This window comes from Diplotaxodon limnothrissa, linkage group LG8, assembly GCF_057381915.1.
Source record: "Diplotaxodon limnothrissa isolate DT_005_m linkage group LG8, D_limnothrissa_male_GT1.1, whole genome shotgun sequence".
NCBI lineage: Eukaryota > Metazoa > Chordata > Actinopteri > Cichliformes > Cichlidae > Diplotaxodon > Diplotaxodon limnothrissa.
In genome coordinates, this window is record NC_140603.1 from 28,295,864 (window position 1) to 28,314,513 (window position 18,650).

General features: G+C 41.7%; 1 protein-coding gene across 1 annotated transcript; it reads left to right on the top strand.

The window, feature by feature from the left end:
• The first annotated feature begins 912 nt into the window (after nt 1-912).
• Nucleotides 913-17,178, top strand: adam8b (ADAM metallopeptidase domain 8b). The gene is made up of 23 exons (XM_085361617.1): nt 913-1,060; nt 3,094-3,203; nt 3,707-3,780; nt 3,867-3,942; nt 4,244-4,320; nt 4,620-4,818; nt 5,598-5,663; nt 5,744-5,806; nt 5,887-6,056; nt 6,139-6,220; nt 6,297-6,439; nt 6,573-6,759; nt 7,046-7,135; nt 8,727-8,943; nt 10,021-10,123; nt 10,212-10,380; nt 10,472-10,552; nt 11,155-11,239; nt 12,959-13,079; nt 13,161-13,320; nt 13,396-13,443; nt 14,016-14,066; nt 14,525-17,178. Exons 1-23 carry the CDS (start codon nt 1,021-1,023, stop codon nt 14,651-14,653), a joined length of 2,541 nt encoding a protein of 846 aa, XP_085217743.1. The 5' UTR covers nt 913-1,020; the 3' UTR covers nt 14,654-17,178.
• Nucleotides 17,179-18,650: the final 1,472 nt, after the last annotated feature.

Here is an 18,650-nt window from a genome sequence, read left to right on the forward strand (position 1 = left end):
AAAAAGTAAAACAAAAAAAAACAGACAATCATTTTTTTTTCTGATTAACTTTGTGGATCAGAAAAAACACCCTTCAGATGTTTTTGAGCTAAAAACTTTCTTCAGTCAACTCAACATGTTTTCTTACTCTTGGTACGTTATTTGAACTTTTTAATATGTCATACATTAAAAGGTAAAATAAAAATAAATCAGGTGATGTTTAGATTTATGATTGTTGAAGATTTTCTAAGGTTTAGTTAAAAAATTTAACCTTCTTTGCGAAAACCAGGACCAAAACACTATATATATATATATATATATATATATATATATATATATATATATATATATATATATATATATATATATATATATATATATATATATATATATATATATAGATATAGATAGATATTATACTTTTAAAACAGTCCTAACTGCATGGGGATTAACAGAAATGTCTGTGAATACAGAGAATATACTGTAAATTTAGAGAATTTTCCATATTGGGGTCGACAGAAATGACTGTAAGGGAAATAATCTCAATTCACTGGTGTCTGAACTTTTTGAAAAGCTTTGATTATTCGGTTTATGCTGACCCAAGTTATTAATCATAGCTTAAAGGTCTCATAGTTTTTATGATAATAAGATTAACATTTTTAGTTTAAATCTTAAGCTGTTGTTTCCACGTATACATGACTCCCACGTGTCATACTACAGTACGATGTATGATTTCTACATCTACACATATTTTGGGTGTTCCCACTGTGCTTGCTCATAGGGAGTTGTCTGGGGATTTCTTACCTTACACCTTAAAGCCACCTGAGGCAACTGCGATTTGGCGACACATAAATAAAATTTGACTTTATTTTTTAAAGCTTTATTACACCGGAAGTGTAGCCACAGTTGGCTTAACGTTGGGTATCCGGTAAGTCTGCGGGGCGGAGATAAGAACGAAGCTCGGGGGAGTCGCTGCCTGGAAGCGGCTGATTCACGACGGAGTAACGGGAGGTGATCGGCTGGGCCGGAGCAGAGCGCATCATGATGGGAGAGGACTTGTTCTTACTGTGGCTCACATGCGGTAAGACTTTTAACTCCAACAAAGTTTTACGAAGAGCAACAGGCTGCCGCTAAATCAGCAGAAAAGTGAATGAAGTCTGGCAGAGAAGCTTCGAACTATTAATAGGCGAGCAGAAGTTTATGTGGTTTAAAAAGGGTTTAAAGTCCCTGTAAAAGAAAACATATGGTTCAGTTTATAACAGTATTTCCCTCTTTATTTACGCAAATGTTGTTTTTCTTTAACCAATTTACTGTTTTATTTACAAGTTATGTTGCTTTACTAATAAATATTAACGCTCTTAAAAGATCTGATGTGCCTTTAAAATACAGTATTTGATTATACATCTAACTTCTCAGCAGTACAGAGGAGGAAACATGAAACAATTAGATCATCTGAGGTGATGGATAGGTAGACACGTGTGGTCTTAGATATGTTTGCCCTTTATTTAAGAAGAAATTTGAGATTTAAAATCTATTAGTAAGAAAGTCATGACCAAGAAAAACGATTTGATCAAGCTGAGGCAGGTTTAGTAAAACAACTGCATTAATAAAAACCCCTCGCTAATGTTTCCCTTTCTTTAAGTGTAAAAACAAGTATATTCTAAAAATGTTCAACAGGGGATATTATTTCTAGTTAAATTATTATTATTATTTTATATGAAATTTTTATAAAAATCACATAATTATCCTGGCATAAGAAAAAATGCTTTTTAAAAAGAGCAAGTGAATTCAGTTTAAAATACCGGGAGGTCTTCAAAATAAAACACACAGAAGAACATGATAAAAATCAGCACAAAGCAAAAGAAAATCTAAATAATTCTTAAAATATGATCATTAAATAAAATAAGATTTTAAAATGATTAAGCCAAAAATATAAATACGTAGGACCTGGAAATTAAGTCAAATAATGGAAATAAAATAACTTCAGTTTTGCCTAATTTTTAGTTGAGAAAAGTTTTTTTGCCATCAGTCGCTGTGAGGTGAGGCAGGTAGATGATACTAAACGTAAATATTGTGCTTCTGAAATGCAAAGACGACAATAGAAGAGGATCTAAAATCGATCCTTGAGGGATGCCACATTTAATGCAACAGTTTCTGTCACAGCTGTGGCATTTTTTGTTTTTAGGATTCAAAGAGCTCGTCTAGATCTGGAAACTATTTTAGCTTTCTATACTTTTTCACTTGTTTGCAGTAAAGCTGGCATCACAACATCAGCTTTTAATGATCTCACTGCAGTTTACACTTTTAAAGACCAATCAGGTCTGGCCCCCAGTTACACATGTATGTGTAATTACATTAAAACAAAAAACAGTCAAATCAAAAATTTCTGATTTGGAAGAAGTGCAACTCATCCACTTAACACACTGTACTGCAATAGCTACACGCTCTTCTTCTTATTCAGCTATTTATCAATAAGTGACTTATATGTATATAAATCATGTATATATTGTATATATTGTCTGTCTATGTTACTGTTTATACTGGAGCACTGTAACCAAAATAATTTCCCCTAGGGATCAATAAAGGATTCTGATTCTGAAATAAATTTTACACCCAGTCCAAGTGTCACAATCTGAAGCCAAAGTCATAGTTTCACTAAACAGAAACCTGGATGTTTGATCTGTTTTCAGAATATTCACTGGAGAAAACTTAAAAAAAAAAAGGGCACGTTAGGCAATATTTAAAGGGTCCGTTTCTGGGTCATTTCTAACTTTTGGACTGATGGCCTCATATTAAACATAAGCACTGTTGCAGATTTTACTAAAAGCTGCAAAGCAACTCCACGCCCGAACATTTCCGCCACCATGATTGTCTTCTCCTGTATGCTCTAGATTTTGTTATGGGGTGACTCCCACAGAGCTCAAATGAGTGAAACCTAGATGCATGCACTGATGCAGTCAGATGTGAGCAGATGTTGCAGACTCTGTATTCTTGAATGCTTCTTTTTACATCAGACAGTCTGTTTTTGGGCTGAATTTGCCTAAATTTGCTTGGCATCTGCACTACTCCTTCATGATCATATACAGACAGTGACTCAGTGTTTGTGGTGTGTAGTTTGTATCGTGCACAGCTCGGGGACGTTGTCTCACGTGGAGCGTTACGAGGTGGTCCGACCTCAGAGACTCCAGGAGAGACACAGGAGGAGCCTTCAGGACCACCCGCAGGTACTGACGCCTCAGCTGCACATCACCGGTGCTCTCTCTAAAATATTTCTCATGTGATTCATTATTAAAAATAGTGGAATCTGCATACGTTACTGAGTATCGTTGTGCTGGTTTTTCCATGTCAGATAGGAATATTCTTCCAATAGTTCTCTGACATCAAGCTGATCTTTATTGTGTTAATGCATATTGTAAGCATCCTTTAATTTTGTGTTTTTAAGTCATTTTGGATGAGATTAGCGACACCCGGGACTGAAAAACCAACCTCTGTGTTCTCAGCATTTCAACATGTTTTCCTAATAACAGCTAATTTATCAGTGCAGTTTCACTAGCTGCTTTGCAGATTAAAAATGTGCAAACTATGTGTTATCATAAATCAGAAGCACATGTTTGGGTGCAGGACTTTTACCTGCACAGGTATTTTCCTTCCTTGCCTTTTTTCCCACAAGTGAAAGATGTTCAGGAGGTTAAACGCCGCCCTGTGACTTGTGCACGTTTCTCTGCAGCTTTATCCTGATACAGTTTGGTACGAGTTGGCCATCGAAGGGAGAAATCACACAATTCTTCTGGAAAAAAACAGGTGAGTTTCATTTCTGCTCAGCAAATGCAAATATTATATATATGTTATTATATATAAATACATGAAAATGAATTTCAATTTTATAGGAACCTTATTGGGAGAGACTACACTGAAACACATTATACTGAAGATGGCAAACGGGTGACAACATCACCGAAACAAGTGCGTTTTAACTTTATTTAAATGATTAAGTAAAATCTTGTTTGTTCAATCTCAAATGATATGTTTTTCACTTTTTGCAACATAAAAAATGTTTAAAAAATTTGACTTATTTATGTAAAATAGCCTCGAGTCCTGTTTTAAAGGAGAAGGAGCTGTTTCAAAAACTTTTTATTGCCCCAGAAATGATAAAAATCGAACATTTTAGACTTCTAATTGTGATTTTTATGGAAGCAAAAACAAAGAATCTCTGCGTGAGCGATGTCTGTACCAGCCGGCCTCACTGACCGATCCGTGTTTTTAGGATCATTGCTACTATCACGGTCACATCGAAGGCATGGATGACTCCTCGGTGAGCGTGGGGATTTGTTCTGGCATGAGGTAAGAGAGCAGCGATAGATATTTTTACAACATAGGACTTCCTGTTTTATCACTTACATCATCTGTAGAGAAAGTTTCTCAGGTTCTTGAGAAACGCCTTGCTTCATATTTAGCAACCTGGTTGTTTTTCTGCTCGTCGCATTGCTGCTCTGTGCCCGGGTACCGCCGTTTCACCCTTAATGCCCCTTAACGACCCATTACGTCTGTTTGAAAGCTTTTATGTTTTTATAAGGATCAAAGTCACATCTCTTCTGTTCTTGGCAGACGAATAAAGTTATTTCTTTAATGTCGATGTGCAGTGGCTTCCTGAGAGCCCGGCAGCAGGTTTACCTGATCGAGCCTCTGGGGCAGACGGACGATGGCGATCATGCCGTTTACAGACAGGAGCACCTGAAAATCAGCGGCAGGCCCAGCTGTGGCTATTCATCCAACACCACCCTACTCTACGACCAGGACCAGGGCCCTCAGGTCGCTGGACTCTTCAGGTCCAGATCATGGGTATGCTCTAGTGCCAGTGTAGTTTTCTTTCACCTTCATATAATACAAAAGTTTTTATAACACTGAAGGAACCACAGCTAGAAGATAGGCACGTTTTCCTCAGTGAATTTTAAGAAAGCAGATCAAACATCCATCCCATGAATGATACTAATGTTCAGATTGGCTGTAAAATCGAAACTTGACCCCGAGGAGGTCAGCTGGGACCTTTCCTTTACTTAGTTTGATTTTTGTGTGCGTGTTTGTGAATTCCAGCCACTGTTCTGTTACATACGATGAGTCAGGGTTCGTCTTGGGACAGAAATGATCGTTCAGACGTCTCCTGATATCGAGAACAGATGAACACACATGTTCATCCTGTGTGTTCATCCCATCTCAAGGATCTTCTCTCGCACAGAGCTTTGCAAACCTTACTTTAAAGTCTGCTCTGCGGATGAGGAAACACGGTCCGTCTCTGCACCGTCAGCTAGCAGCTCAGCTCTGCCTGAGCTCCACCGGGTAGCAGAAACACCATTAATAGTTAGATTTCTCCAAATAGAAGGGGTCACACCGATGAAGTCAGTTAGAACCTCTGTGTAAATATATTTGGAATGCAGGACTTAAATTCATTCGCTCACATTTTTATTTGCAGAGGAGTGGTCCTCTTTTATTGTCCCCTTGTTCCATTTTAATGTGTGTAGATGTGTAGTAAAAGCACATAAGTGAGTAAATAATCGATAAATAATGAGGTTGATGTGTCATGTTGGCGTGTATTTCACAGTTTTTTTTGTGTTTCCTTTCAGAAATCGAATCCCACGCCGGGTCCTCAGAGGTTTGTCGAGCTGTATGTTGTGGTGGACAACGCTGAGGTAATAACGTCTCACTTTAAATAAAACTTCACCCTCATCGCTGAGTAAATCTGACACATTCGCCTCCTTTTCTCCTGCAGTATAAAAAATATGGAAGCAATACTGAATCCCGTATCCTCGGAGTCGTGAATCACATCGATAAGGTGAGTTTGCGTCCAGCTGTTTAAGATGTTTGACGTGTCTTAGCACATCTGTTCCTGACGGTCTCCTCCTCCGCCCGCAGCTGTATCGGCGTCTGAACATCCGCGTCCTGCTGGTGGGGTTGGAGATTTGGTCGAACAAAGACCTCATCGACGTCAGCCACAGTTCAGAAGCCACGCTGGACAAGTTCCTGGCGTGGCGTCAGGACGACCTCCTGCTGAGGGTGAAGCACGACAACGCCCAGTTTGTGACGTGAGGATTGACATTTGTGCAGATGTTTTAATTGCAGTGATGCCGCCGGCTTGACCTGACGGTGCGTTTTTGTCTTTAACAGCTGGAGAGATTTTGACGGAGAAACAGTCGGACTGGCAAATAAGTTCGCCATGTGCACCGGAAACTCAGGAGGCGTGAATCAGGTGGGAGTAATGGCGTCTGACTCTCGTTCATCAGGATGGACGATGGAGGTGATACTGATTCCTTTTTCTCCTTCAGGATCACCATGAAAACCCAATAGGCCTCGCCTCCACTATCGCCCATGAGATGGGACATAACTTTGGCCTTTCCCACGACGCTCCAGACTGCACGTGCGGTTCCACCTTCAGCGGGAAGGATTGTGTCATGGCAGAAAAGCTCAGGTAAAAATGCAGACCAGAGCAGATGTAGAATTTTTTGCATCTGCAAACATTTTCCCATTTGTAAACCGTTAAAATCAGAGCAGGGGTGCGCTGAACCTTAAGCTGAGCCCAGATCTCCTTGTTCCTCCCACAGGGCAGGAAATCAAATGTTCCCGGAGTTGTTCAGCAGCTGCAGTCTTTCTCAGCTCGCTGAATTCCTGGAGCGAGCTCAGCCCAGCTGCCTGCAAAAGCCCACCTCCTCCAGGATCATCGCCGTGGGCCCCCGCTGCGGCAACGGCATGATGGAGCCCGGAGAGGAGTGCGACTGTGGCACGGTGGAGGTAACCCCAGCTACGTTTAAATATGTCCTTTGCTGAAGGGAGATGCTATTTAGGTTCTTCCATTTTATCCCACTGCTGTGGTTTCCTGTCTGAGGTTAGGGCAGGTAGCGTGTGCAGAGCTGCAGCCTTAAAGAGTTCAAATTTAAAATAGCTTTCTAGTGTGCTCACACCTCATCAGAAGGGGGAGAATTCCTGGGTGAGGTCACTGCCTTCATCGCTGCAGCCATGTTTGAGGATCAAGTGTGTGCACAGAAACAAACGTTGTGTGTCTTTGTGTTTTTTGCAGGAATGCAACAATCCCTGCTGCGATGCCTCGACTTGTCGGTTGACTGCAGGATCCCAGTGTGCTCACGGACAGTGCTGTGAGAAGTGTCAGGTACTGAAGCTGCTCTGCTCCCTTCTAATGTGGCTTTGTATTAATCCGTACCTACACAGTATAAGACGCCTCATTCCAAAGCACGTTGCATCTAAACAAAGGTGCAGAAAACAACCTAAATTTGAATGTAGATTCAGAGCGTCAGCGTGCTGCGAGGACATTAATACTAATCACAGGTCCAGCTGTGATTAATCGAGTTCTCGATGAAGTTTAAAACTCTCTGGAAACAAAAATACGTTCAGCATGTGTTTTAAATTATTCCCTGACACATTTTTGGAATCTGGCTCTGAAGCTGGTCTGTGATTTGATAACTAACAGAGCTCACATTCACAAAAACATCCGAGTCTCAAATTTAGCGACGTGTTGGCTGAAAACGTCAAACCCCAGACTCTCTTTTCTCCTCAGAGTAATTTCCAAATAAAGCTGTGGGAGATGCTTTTCACTCAGCAATTTCCCGGGCTTTCTCCAGAATTTTAAGAACATTATGTATACAGTTTATCCCAAATATCAATGCAACACACAGCTGTGTGTGTGTGTGTGTGTGCTGCTAATCTCTGCACACATCAGCTGGATTCTGAACGAAGCTGCTATGTTTTTCTCAACTCCTGCTCTGCCTAATGCAATGACACATTTTGTAAAGCACACCAGAATAAATAATGATAATTCGAGCCATATGTGCAGCTTCTCTGCCATGTGTCACAGATAGTTGCCAACTTTAGTGAGGTAGTGAAAGTTGTCAATGATTTGAACTTCCAGAATCTGTAAAACATGCAGTGCATGGAGCAGCTCAGCCACAGAAACCCACGAAGCTCCCAGCACACCTCTTTTGTGCTGAGCTGGCTCCCACCGGGGACGTTTTATGGAAAAACAGTCATTAACGTCACTGTGTCACAAAAACGATTGCACACACCAGCAGCTAGTTTCTCAGTAGGTGGTTCTGGATGTTGTAATGAGTAAGATTTTTCTCCTGGGAACATTAATCCTCTTATCTACATTGAGTAGATACTGAAATATCTTTTTTATATAACTGAGAAATATTGATGTGCTATATTTTAAAAAAAAAGTCAGGCACTGTCAAAGTATGCCATGTTTTGCAAAAATATTTCAAAAGATATCTTCATGAAGGCCTTGGAGGACGATCAGAGGCTCGCCTTCTGGTAACTGCTGAGATATTTTACTGAAAATTTGCAGGAAAGTCAGCGCGTCACTAAAATAGATCAAGATTAATACTCAGGATTATGAATATTTCAGAATTTTTTGACAATCTGTCCAGTAAATGAAATGAATGCCGATTTTCTGTTGTAGCTGTTGGGATATAACAATCCCCATTCTCTGTGAAGTTCAGGACCTTTCCTAAAGACACACCCCGCCTCTGGCTAATAAATGTAAGGTTACTCTTACACCCGCTGTTCAGCACTAACAGGAAAGGGAGGATAACACCCTGCTGTTTCAGTTTTTTATAACTCACCACATCCTTCCTCAACTGACAGTTTCAAGGCCTGGAACAGTGCTACAAACACCTACAAGCGAATTATTGTCCAGATCTGGTACATACAGAAGGTCAAAACACTAAAATATTATTTTTGTTCAGTTGAAGTCATCTGGGAGCGTGTGCAGGCAGTCAGCCGGGACCTGCGACCTGCCCGAGTTCTGCACCGGACTGTCGTCGGATTGTCCTGAAGACAGCTTCGAGATGAACGGCAAGCCCTGCTACAAAACGCTCCAGGGCAGCGGCACTGTCCAGGGATACTGCTACAACGGCCAGTGTCCCACCCAGGAGCATCACTGCTGGAGGCTTTTTGGACCAGGTACGCTCAGCATGCTGCTATCGAAGACATCAGCTGCTGGTTTGGGAAGTCCCAGTTTGAGGCTCTTTTGCTTTCTTGGCTGATATCTGCACGCTCAGTTAGAAAGGTGCACCTCAGGGTTTGTATATAAAAATGTGACTTTGGTTTTTGGCTGTGCATTTTGAAGCCTCGCTGACCATATCCAGACACGAGGATGGAGCACGAGGTTATCACCTGGTGGTTAGCAAGCTGCACGCTTAAACTGTACAGCTTGTGATTCCATTAAAAAAAGTCCTGAAAGGCTCCAACAGCACAGACACAGAGAACAGGTTGAGCTCAGTGGCTCGGGTTAGCGTAGGTGAGCTCTAACAGGCTGCCTGTGAACCAAAGCACCACACCGCTGACTCTGAGGCTTAACAGCATCCTAATGAATGAGTTATTTAAAAATAATCATCCAGCCTGCAGCTGTTACACCGAAACATGCAAAAATGCTCCAGTAAAGTTGGACATTTTAACAAGGGAAGTCTTTGGGAACTGACTGGCTTTTGGGGCCTCAAGTGGCCATGAGGGGAACTGCAGGCCTTAGCTTGTCCCCCGCCCCACCCTCCGGCGTTACTTCTTGGTTCGTTTAGGGATAAATCAGCACTGTTTTGAGTAGATGAGATAAGCCTCAAGGAGCTTTTAGCCATTGGTCTACAAACATTTAGATTTTACTGTCATGTGGTGGAAATAACTTTAAGATATCTGTCCAACTAAATATTTAATACATTTTGTTATGTAAGCGATTGCAAAGAAAGTCTCATAAGAGGTTTGTAAATACAGTCCATTGATAAAAGGCAAGACTAACACATTAGATCAGTACTTTTCTGGCCATTTTGATGAGTTCAGCAGCGTGCAGTTAAGGCGCCTCGTCACTTTAGTTATATTTAACTCTGACATCGATCCCACTCTGGCATCTCTGGACGCTTAGAATTTAAAAACACTGCTGAACCCATGTGCTCGGAGGTGCATTAGTATAGCAAACGCAAGGATGTAGAGTCTCAGACCGACAATAAATGACAGATTAACATGAAGCTTTCCTTCTGTGCCTTCTTCCAGGGGCCCAGGTGGCACCAGATTTATGTTTCAACCTGAACCAGCGTGGCGAGGAAGGCGCTAACTGTGGGAAGAACAAATTCGGCTTCATTCGTTGTGCTCCACAGTACGTGTCACCATCTGTCATTCACCCTGAATTCAGAGTGATGAAGAAGCACCACAAAGCTCTGGATTAATGCTTTTGTTTTGTGTAGGGATGTTAAGTGCGGATCGATGTTTTGTGAGGAAGGAGGCGAGTCTATCACAGGGAAACGGGCAAGCTACAACACAATGTACGGCAAAGAGTGCAAACTCGCCGTGGACGACGATAAGAGGAGAAACCTGGACATGGTGCCGAGTGGCACGAAATGTGCGCCGGATAAGGTAAAACTGTCACAGGGAGACACATTGCAGGACGATTAATTTTCTTTGAATATTTTGGCCGTTTTACTCAGAATCAAACGTTTGTGCTCAGGTTTGCCTCAATAACAGATGTGTGGATGTGTCAGCCTACGGGAAGAGGGAGGACTGTGCAAAGAAGTGCAACAACAACGGAGTAAGTTCAAAATCAGAGAACTAACCGTAATTTTCACACCATTAAACATGAACCTTCACCTCATCCCCTCACCTGAAACAACATCTGGTGTTAAACTGAACCCGAGCTCCATGTTTGCCCTGAGTTTAGTCTGTCAGGCGACATACAGGCAGCCATAAACTTAGATGTTTTAATGAGGGATGTAGAAGAAACAGCAGAGAGCAGACGGGGCAGGAACAATAGCAGCTTCAGAGCCAAAAATTATTAAAAAAGAGATGAAAAAGCAGCGAGAGAGAAAGAAAGAGCTGTTATTACCAAATAAGTCAAACTAAAAGTGGTGCTAGGTATGAGAAAAGAGATGAGGAATGCACTGTTTATGTTGTTTTAGCCATCACAGCAGACTAAAACTGGACAAATGCAGCTAGTCTCAAGGAATGTAACAGCCTCCTAACGACGGGGGAAGAAACTATAAATGACTTTAAACACTGACTGAATAAAATGAAGAAACGATCAGATAAAAAACTGCAAACGCCTTTCAAACACGATCCAAACCAGTCGCGTTGAACACGAGCTCCACTTCCACGACTCGTGTTTTTAATCATTTAACTGCTTTTTATCCGCAGGTGTGTAATCACAGGAACGAGTGCCACTGTAATCCCGGCTGGGCTCCTCCCAAATGCAACGTCCAGTACGCGGATTTACCTCAAGGTACAGACGCTGCGGTGCATTTAACGTTCACGATAAACTATGAAGCACGACGTTTAGAGACGTTCAGCTGCTGTTGTAATCTACAGGCTCAATGAGACTTTCAGATGAAAACAGGTCACAGCTGCTTGTTGAATCATTTTTCCAGTGAATAAGAAACATGAGTGATTCATTATGAGAGCCTCCCAGCACTGACCCCGTTTGCTCTAATTTAGTTTCAACACTCTTTTGTAGAAGACTTGGTTGTCTCTGCTTCATGTGCAGAATGTAAATACATTCTGCACATGAAGCTTGAACTTGAGTTGCGCCTCATGATTGTGCAACTTTCTGTCCACATAGTACCAAAGAAAAGGGGAAGAAGAGACTCTAAAACACACTTTCCTCTGAACAAAACAAAAAAATTAGTGAAACTAAAGCTAATTAAGAAAATAAGAGGATGACATAACTTCCTCTGAACACTGCTCTTGTTGTTTGTGTGGAAAATTCCTTTTACATAACATTTTCATGTTGCTCTTAGAAAATAACATTTTCTAAGAATAGTCTAATCGTTCTGCAAAATCAGAAGCTGGTAAGTTGTTAAAACGGGAAAAAGATGCTTCGTATTGAGTTTTTAGCCACAGTTCAAGAGCTTCCTCACGATTTAGTTGTAAAATTTAAACTAAAATCTTCATTTTTATTTGTTACTTAAAAGCCGTGATCAGAAAATTTTGCTCCTGAGGCCAAAGAAAAAGCAAAAACCGCGACTGGTTTAAATTTAGCTTTTAGATAATCTTCAATCGCTTCTTCCAGCGTGGCTGCCGTTTGTAAAACGCTCCGTGGAAATCCTGCTCCGACCACTTTCAGGAGCTCTTTTGTGATTTCACCCTGGGCCACAAACTGTTCGTGTCGAGGATCATTGTTACTCAGAGAGCTGGGAGCAAACAGCTGTTTTCAGAGAGCAAGAACTGTGACCCAAGTGTGGTCGCTGTGGTCGTTCAACATGAAGTTCTGCAGTAATGAAATGAGGGGATTAGGATTCCTGCATCCTCATTCAACCATTAAACCAACCGACATGAAACCCAGACTAAATATTTACTTACTGAACGAGCCAAAGAAAAGCTCGAGTTCAAGTGGAGAGATCAGGACTTAGACGGGGCAAAGACACACAACATAGTGCAGTGGTTTGGTGCAGTCACCTAACTAGCGAAAGATCCATGGTTTGACCCCGGGAGCAGAAACGGATGCCTTTGGGAATCTATCTGGAACAGCATCTGGTGTAAAACCACACCAGATACCCACTGGTGAGGAAGGGAGCAGCCCAAAGTAGCTGGAGAAGTTGGTCCAGAGTGCACAAGGAGCCGACCTTGAAGGGAAGATCGGACAAATATAAATCGGGTCTGGTTTTTGCTTTTAACGAGAGCTCTAGCAGAACTTTAAGACCCTTTGTTAGAGCTTAAATTAAACTGAACAAAATGAAAACGTGACCCAGTTTTATTGCTCAGAAGATGACCAGATTTCATCATCTGACTCAATGACTCCAGGAGCTCTGTGGCTAACGGAGAGAGTCAATATGAGCCAAAGTCTCTGAGGGACGTTTCCAGCACCTTGTTGAATCTATGCCATGAAGGACTAACGCAGTTCTGAAGGCAATGCTGTTCAGAATTTAATTGCACTTAGACATAAAGAGTGCAAAAAAGGACGCATCAGTACTTAAGTGCAGTTTTATGTTTCCTCTGCCTGCAGATCAGGTTGGGCTGATAGCCGGTGTGTGCGCAGCAGTCTCCATCCTGCTGGTCGTCACTCTGCTGATTGCTGGGCTGATGTGCTGTAAGAAGGACGACATGGAGCGCTACATCGCTACAAGGTAGTTTTCCCCCTCTGCGGTCTGGACTCTTCATCTTTTCCTTCTTCTTCCCGGTTAAATAAATAAATGTTGTCTTCACAGGAAAGTGCATTCAGCTGAAGGGAAGCTGAACCCGTCGTTCCAAGAAGGAAGTGGTAAAGAAAGACCTCAGATCAGTCAGCCCACCTTCATGGAGACCACAGCAAAACAGGCCTGCACCCCTCTGATGGGTCGAGTGACCCCCTGCAGACCCGCCCCACAGGTACGCCGAGCAGCCAGGTGTACGCAGGTCTCAGTTTTACTGTGAAATGCTGACAAACCGCTTTTTGTTTTCCAGCCACCGCTGAAACCGTCTTCATCGTCAGTCACGTCGGAAACTGAGCCGGTAAGACTTTTGTTTTTAAAGACATAATGCAAAATGAAGATCGCAGCAACTTGAGCGTCTATTAAAGCTTAAAAATGAAACTATGTTAAATAACATGCATAAAGGAGACCTGCCATCTTTTTTCCTTACTTTCTGCCCTGTGTAATATTATAATGAGATCACCGTGGTTACAAGCTAAAAGCTCAGGCTTCATTTTTTTTGTGTGACTCATTACCTCACTCAATCTTATCTTTATGAGGGGCAGCCAATCAGAAGAAACTGTCAGCTGTTTCTTTGCTGGTATCGTGTAGACTGAGCCCAGCTTTAAACTCAGCTTTTTTGGACGTAGTTTAGTCTACAGTGTTGAGCTGTTTAATGAAAACAGCTTAGGATTCCAGACTTTACTGGAACAGCCAGTCACAGAGGACTGATAAACATCAGTGTAGCTCTGTGGCTTTATGAAATAATGTCATTGTTGATTTTTGGTTTCCATGTGATCAAACTTGGACTTTAATGTTCATTAGGAGCCTGTAAAGTGTCAGCATCTGCTCTAAATCCCAGTTAAATAACAGTCTTCTTCCTTTTCACCACAGATGAAACCTCTACCTCCATCTAAACCTTTACCAACTCTGAATAAAACACAGGTGAGCGCCAAGGCAGAGAATTTTAAACACTTTTCCCCAGGACGTCATATAAAGGTCACTCGTTTTATTTATTTTCATTGATTCATTCATATTTAGATGTTCTTTCTGGGGATCAATAGGGATCAACTGGTCTGCCCAAACATTTTCCAGCTCTACGTTTTTTATTTTTGGACTTACTCGAGTAGCTTTGCATGATTCACAACTCAAAATAATCCTTATGCATGTCACACTGGGCCTTCGTGAAGCTAGAGCTCATCAGCTGTCTCAAACAAACCGATTGGGTGCCTCTTTAAAAACAGAGTTGGAATACGTGACAATATAAGGGATCTCCATGACATCATGCAGAGCCATCATTATTTGAAACTTTAGTTTAACATGAGCATCCACCCCGATGACAGGAAGCAGTGTTGCTAATTTGCTTTCATAAATTCACCTAAGAATCATTTTTTGTTTTTCAGAACAAAGCAGTGAAACCAACCCCTCCTCCCGTACCTCCGGTCAAGCCCAGCCCTTCGCCGGCAACCAGAATAAAGCCTTTCGCGCCTCCTCCGCCCCCAGCGAAGCCTCGTGTTCACAGACTCGCATGAAATCCTCATCAAGAGTATCGACTTGTACCAAAGCAGAGACATCCAGGGTGTAGTTTTACTTTTTAAAAGCGAGTGACTCGCCGACGCTCGGCTCTGTGGAAAAGTTTACGCTTCAAAGCCGGTAAAGATGTTGTGCAGACCGAGGCTCCACCAGCTGAGAGTATCTTTAATGACACGAGACCAACAGCTGCACAGCTGCTGTGGAAAAGTCTGATTTTTTTTTTTCTTGGCTGTTTTCTGGTGGTGGGGTTCGTTCTAAATTAACTGCTGCTGCAGTTTTCCTCCTGTGTAACGCGTGTAAAGCACTTTTATAAGATATTGTTTTACAGTATTTATTTAATGAGTGTTTAAGGGACTGCATGAAAATGATTAGGCAGTTATCTTTTTCGTGAATGGTAACGTGTTCAGTTTGTAGCTTGTTTGGGACACTCACACACTCTGTGCCTCTACAAGCAGCTCTAATCAGTATTTTTTTATAAGATAATGTGAAAAAGTGTCCATGTCAAAGGGTCACTTGTCCTGATACCTGCACAGAACTGAGCTTGCAGCTCCACTGTGATATAAAGAGATCTGAATGTTGCTGGGACTCATTTAGGACGTAATTAAACAGGAGCAAAGCAAAACTAAGCAACTAGTCTGAACATAATAAGAAAGAAAATCCTAATTATATGTCAAAGGTCTCTAAATCATGGGCCACCCTGCATTGTTAAAATTGCACAGGCATAATGTCAGAGCACTTTTAACATTTTTTACAGCATTGGGGAAACTCAAGCTTCAGAGGTGAACATTTATAAGACAGTTTGCCACTTTTTCCAGTCTTTGTGCACAAATTTGCTTGTAGACTTTCTTTTTTGTAAAGTAAAAAATTTATTCTCTTAAATTTGGTACGTTTTCTTGTAAATTTGACTTTTTTTCAACAAATTTTAGTGGCCCTAATACGCCCTGTTAGGTTCATGTCCGTGTGGCCATGCAGAATCAAAGACGGCTGCTGTGTAACACAGTAAATCAGACCGTTGACTGATGGTGTATACTAATACAATACCTGATCACCAACAAATAGAAGTGATCAACTTTCCTATTACTTACCTGATGGAGATTTGTGTGAGACGGCAAACGCCTGTTGCTTACTCAGCAGTAAAAACACAACAAACAAAAGAATCTGTAACTTCATAATGAATGTGAAAACAGCTGCAGCTCCAGTAAAAGAACAATGGGCAGGAGCTCGGGCAGCTCTCAGCCTAACTAGCCTGAGTGTATTCAGCAGTGAAAACTCATCTCAAGCAGACTGCATGTGAGAAAAGAGCTGGAGGCATTTTAGGAGACAGTCAGGAAATGTATGGGAGAATTCTTCAGCAGCAAATATGCCGGCAATGTTTCACTTCCAGTTAAAAAGATTTTTGAAAGTATATTTTAGGGAAAGTCTGCAAAGTTTTAAACTGTTTTTAATCAAATTTGATCAGTTGTGTAATTTCTATGTCCTGGTGAGCAAAATGATAGGTTTAGGGAGGAACTCTGAGTCCAGCAGCCTGAAAGAAAAACAAAATAACCTCCAAAATATCAGAAAGAGGTAGAAGAATCTAACTGCGAGTGACAACAGCCAGTCTGTAAACCTGTTACTAATCCCAACATGTTTCTAAGTGGTGTGAAATGTTGATTCGAGTGGTTTTGTAATGCCGTTATTCAAAATTTTAACGATGTGCTACCCTTTATTTTATTTAAATGCTGGACTCAAAACTTTTTGAACCAACCACGAGACAGCGTTCGTCTGCATCCTTAATTGTTCTTATTTAAATTCTTCTTTGGAGACCAGCTTGTAAAAATAGCCAAATGAACAGCTGAGACCAAAAACAGAGCGACTGGTGAGGTTTCACTAATAGCTGCACGCAAACGCAGCCTCAAATGTTTTTTACCTGTTGGTTTGTGATTGTTGTGCCTTTTTTTTCCTTTTAAATTAAACAAAGTTCCAGTTGATACTGAGAGATCAATGGGAAACTGTATTTTTTTCCTTCTTTTTTGGATTTTTGACTTTCATGCAGTCCCTACAGTGCCTTCGCAGCCATTTTGTGCCTTCTACAAAGTGTTTTTTTTACATTACTTTGCACTGTACTTGAAGGTACGTCCGTTACGTGGCCTCTGTGTGTTACTGTGGTTCAGCTTTAAACCTTTTTAAGCTCCATTGTTCGTTCAGTCCCACAGAGGTGGGGAATGGGTGGATGTAATGGAGCCTTGAGGAGAAATTACTGTTTTGTTTGTTTTCTCTTAAACTGCACTGATATTTTTCTAGGAAGAGTTGTGAAGGTTTCATATGTTGAACTGCAAAGTAGTCATTAATCCAAAACTACAGCGTATGATTTCACATGATAACGGTCCTCTTTCTTGTAATCAGTTGCGTATGATCAGATGTAAAAACTTGAATTCCCATGAAGCGCTTTCTGTTGCAATGAATAAAGTGCACTTTATTTCGACAGTGTGATCATGTTGCATCAGCTGACTGTGTAATTCATTGGTGTGGTCCAAAACATGAGAGGGAAATTACATCCGTTACATTGGATTTGTTTTCCTTGTGTAACATTTAATTAACTGACCGAGCAGCCTTAACAGTGTCTTTACTGGTCTCTAATGAGCGGCTAAAGGAAGCAGGTCTGAGAGGCAGCTGCGAGGACTCAGACTTTATCGTCTGAGTTTCCTGTTTGGCATCCAGACATTTTTTTTTTTTTTAATGTCTTCTGTTAACTGAAATGCTGCTCACTTTTCTTTGGAGAAACAAGAACTTTCACTGTGAATCAATAAAAGGCTCAAGTGACGTCTTACTGCAGCACAGAAAACACAAACATCCATGCTGGACCCCCTCTTCCCTTCTGAACTTCCCTAATTCTTGGAAGCCTTCCTCGGGTTCCATCACCTCCCAGAGGTGCTCTGCTGGACTGAGATCAGGCGACTGGAGGCCATTCAAGTACAGCGAACGATCTGAGGTTCAGGATGCTGCAGTAGCAATCGGAAGACAGGTACACTGTGGTCAGTAAGCTGAGGGGTTTAAATGATGCTCACCATTAAACCAGCAGCATCCTAAACTGTTCATACAATGTATATTATGCTGTTGTCTCATTAGAGTGAGCCTGTGGGAACTGTAGCCTCAGTTTCCTGCTCTTAGCTGACAGGAGTGATGCTCGTGGGGCCTCCTGCTGCTGTAGCCCATCAGCTTCAAGGTCTGATGTGTGCATTCAGAGATGCTCTTCTGCATACATTGACTGTAATGAGTCGTTATTTGAGTTTCTGCCTCCTTCCTATCAGCTCGAAGAAGCCAGGCCATTCTCCACCGGCTTCTGACATCAGCGAGGCTTTTTCTCCCCATAGACCTCCCACACGCTGGACATTTTCCACTTTCAGACCAATTTCTGTAAACTCGGGGATGGTTGTGTGGGAAAATTGCAGCAGATCAGCAGTTTCTGAAATATTTAGGCCACAACGTTTGGCAGCAAGCACTCTTCCCCATTCAGATCCTCAGTTTGAACTTCAGCAAGTTGTCTTGATCGTGTCTACATGCGATATGCGTGCGATTGGCTGATTGCAGGTTTACACGTACAAGCAGAGCAGGACTCAAAAACAAAAACGGAGGGGTAAGTGAGCAGTTCACCCTCTGGATTTTTGTTATGAAAGGGGAAGATATCCATAGAAGCAAACCTAAACGTGCTTATTTCTGCTTTAAACCATTTTAACATGGGAGTCGGCCTCAAGTGGCCATGAAAGGAGCTGGAAGGCGTTTATTCTGTTGAGATCAAACACTGATGTTCTGTGATACCGGCTCTGGCAAAGGTGTTTGATGGAGTTGAGGTCAGGACTCTGACCTCAGGACCTCCACACCAAACCGGCAACCCTCTCGCTTTTGTCCAAACTATCATAGTAGCTGAAGCAGCAAACTGCAGGACGAAGACAAGAGAAGCATAAATATGACTCTCTGCTAGACAAACTCCCACAAATATTTAATGTCAGATGTGTA

What these genes read in the sequence shown, in the direction of transcription:
- adam8b (XM_085361617.1), top strand. Translation starts at nt 1,021, where the DNA reads ATGATGGGAGAGGACTTGTTCTTACTGTGGCTCACATGCG. An exon ending in GACAACGCCCAGTTTGTGAC is followed by an intron (nt 6,057 to 6,138) that starts GTGAGGATTGAC and finishes TGTCTTTAACAG; the next exon opens with CTGGAGAGATTTTGACGGAG. An exon ending in GCGACTGTGGCACGGTGGAG is followed by an intron (nt 6,760 to 7,045) that starts GTAACCCCAGCT and finishes TGTTTTTTGCAG; the next exon opens with GAATGCAACAATCCCTGCTG.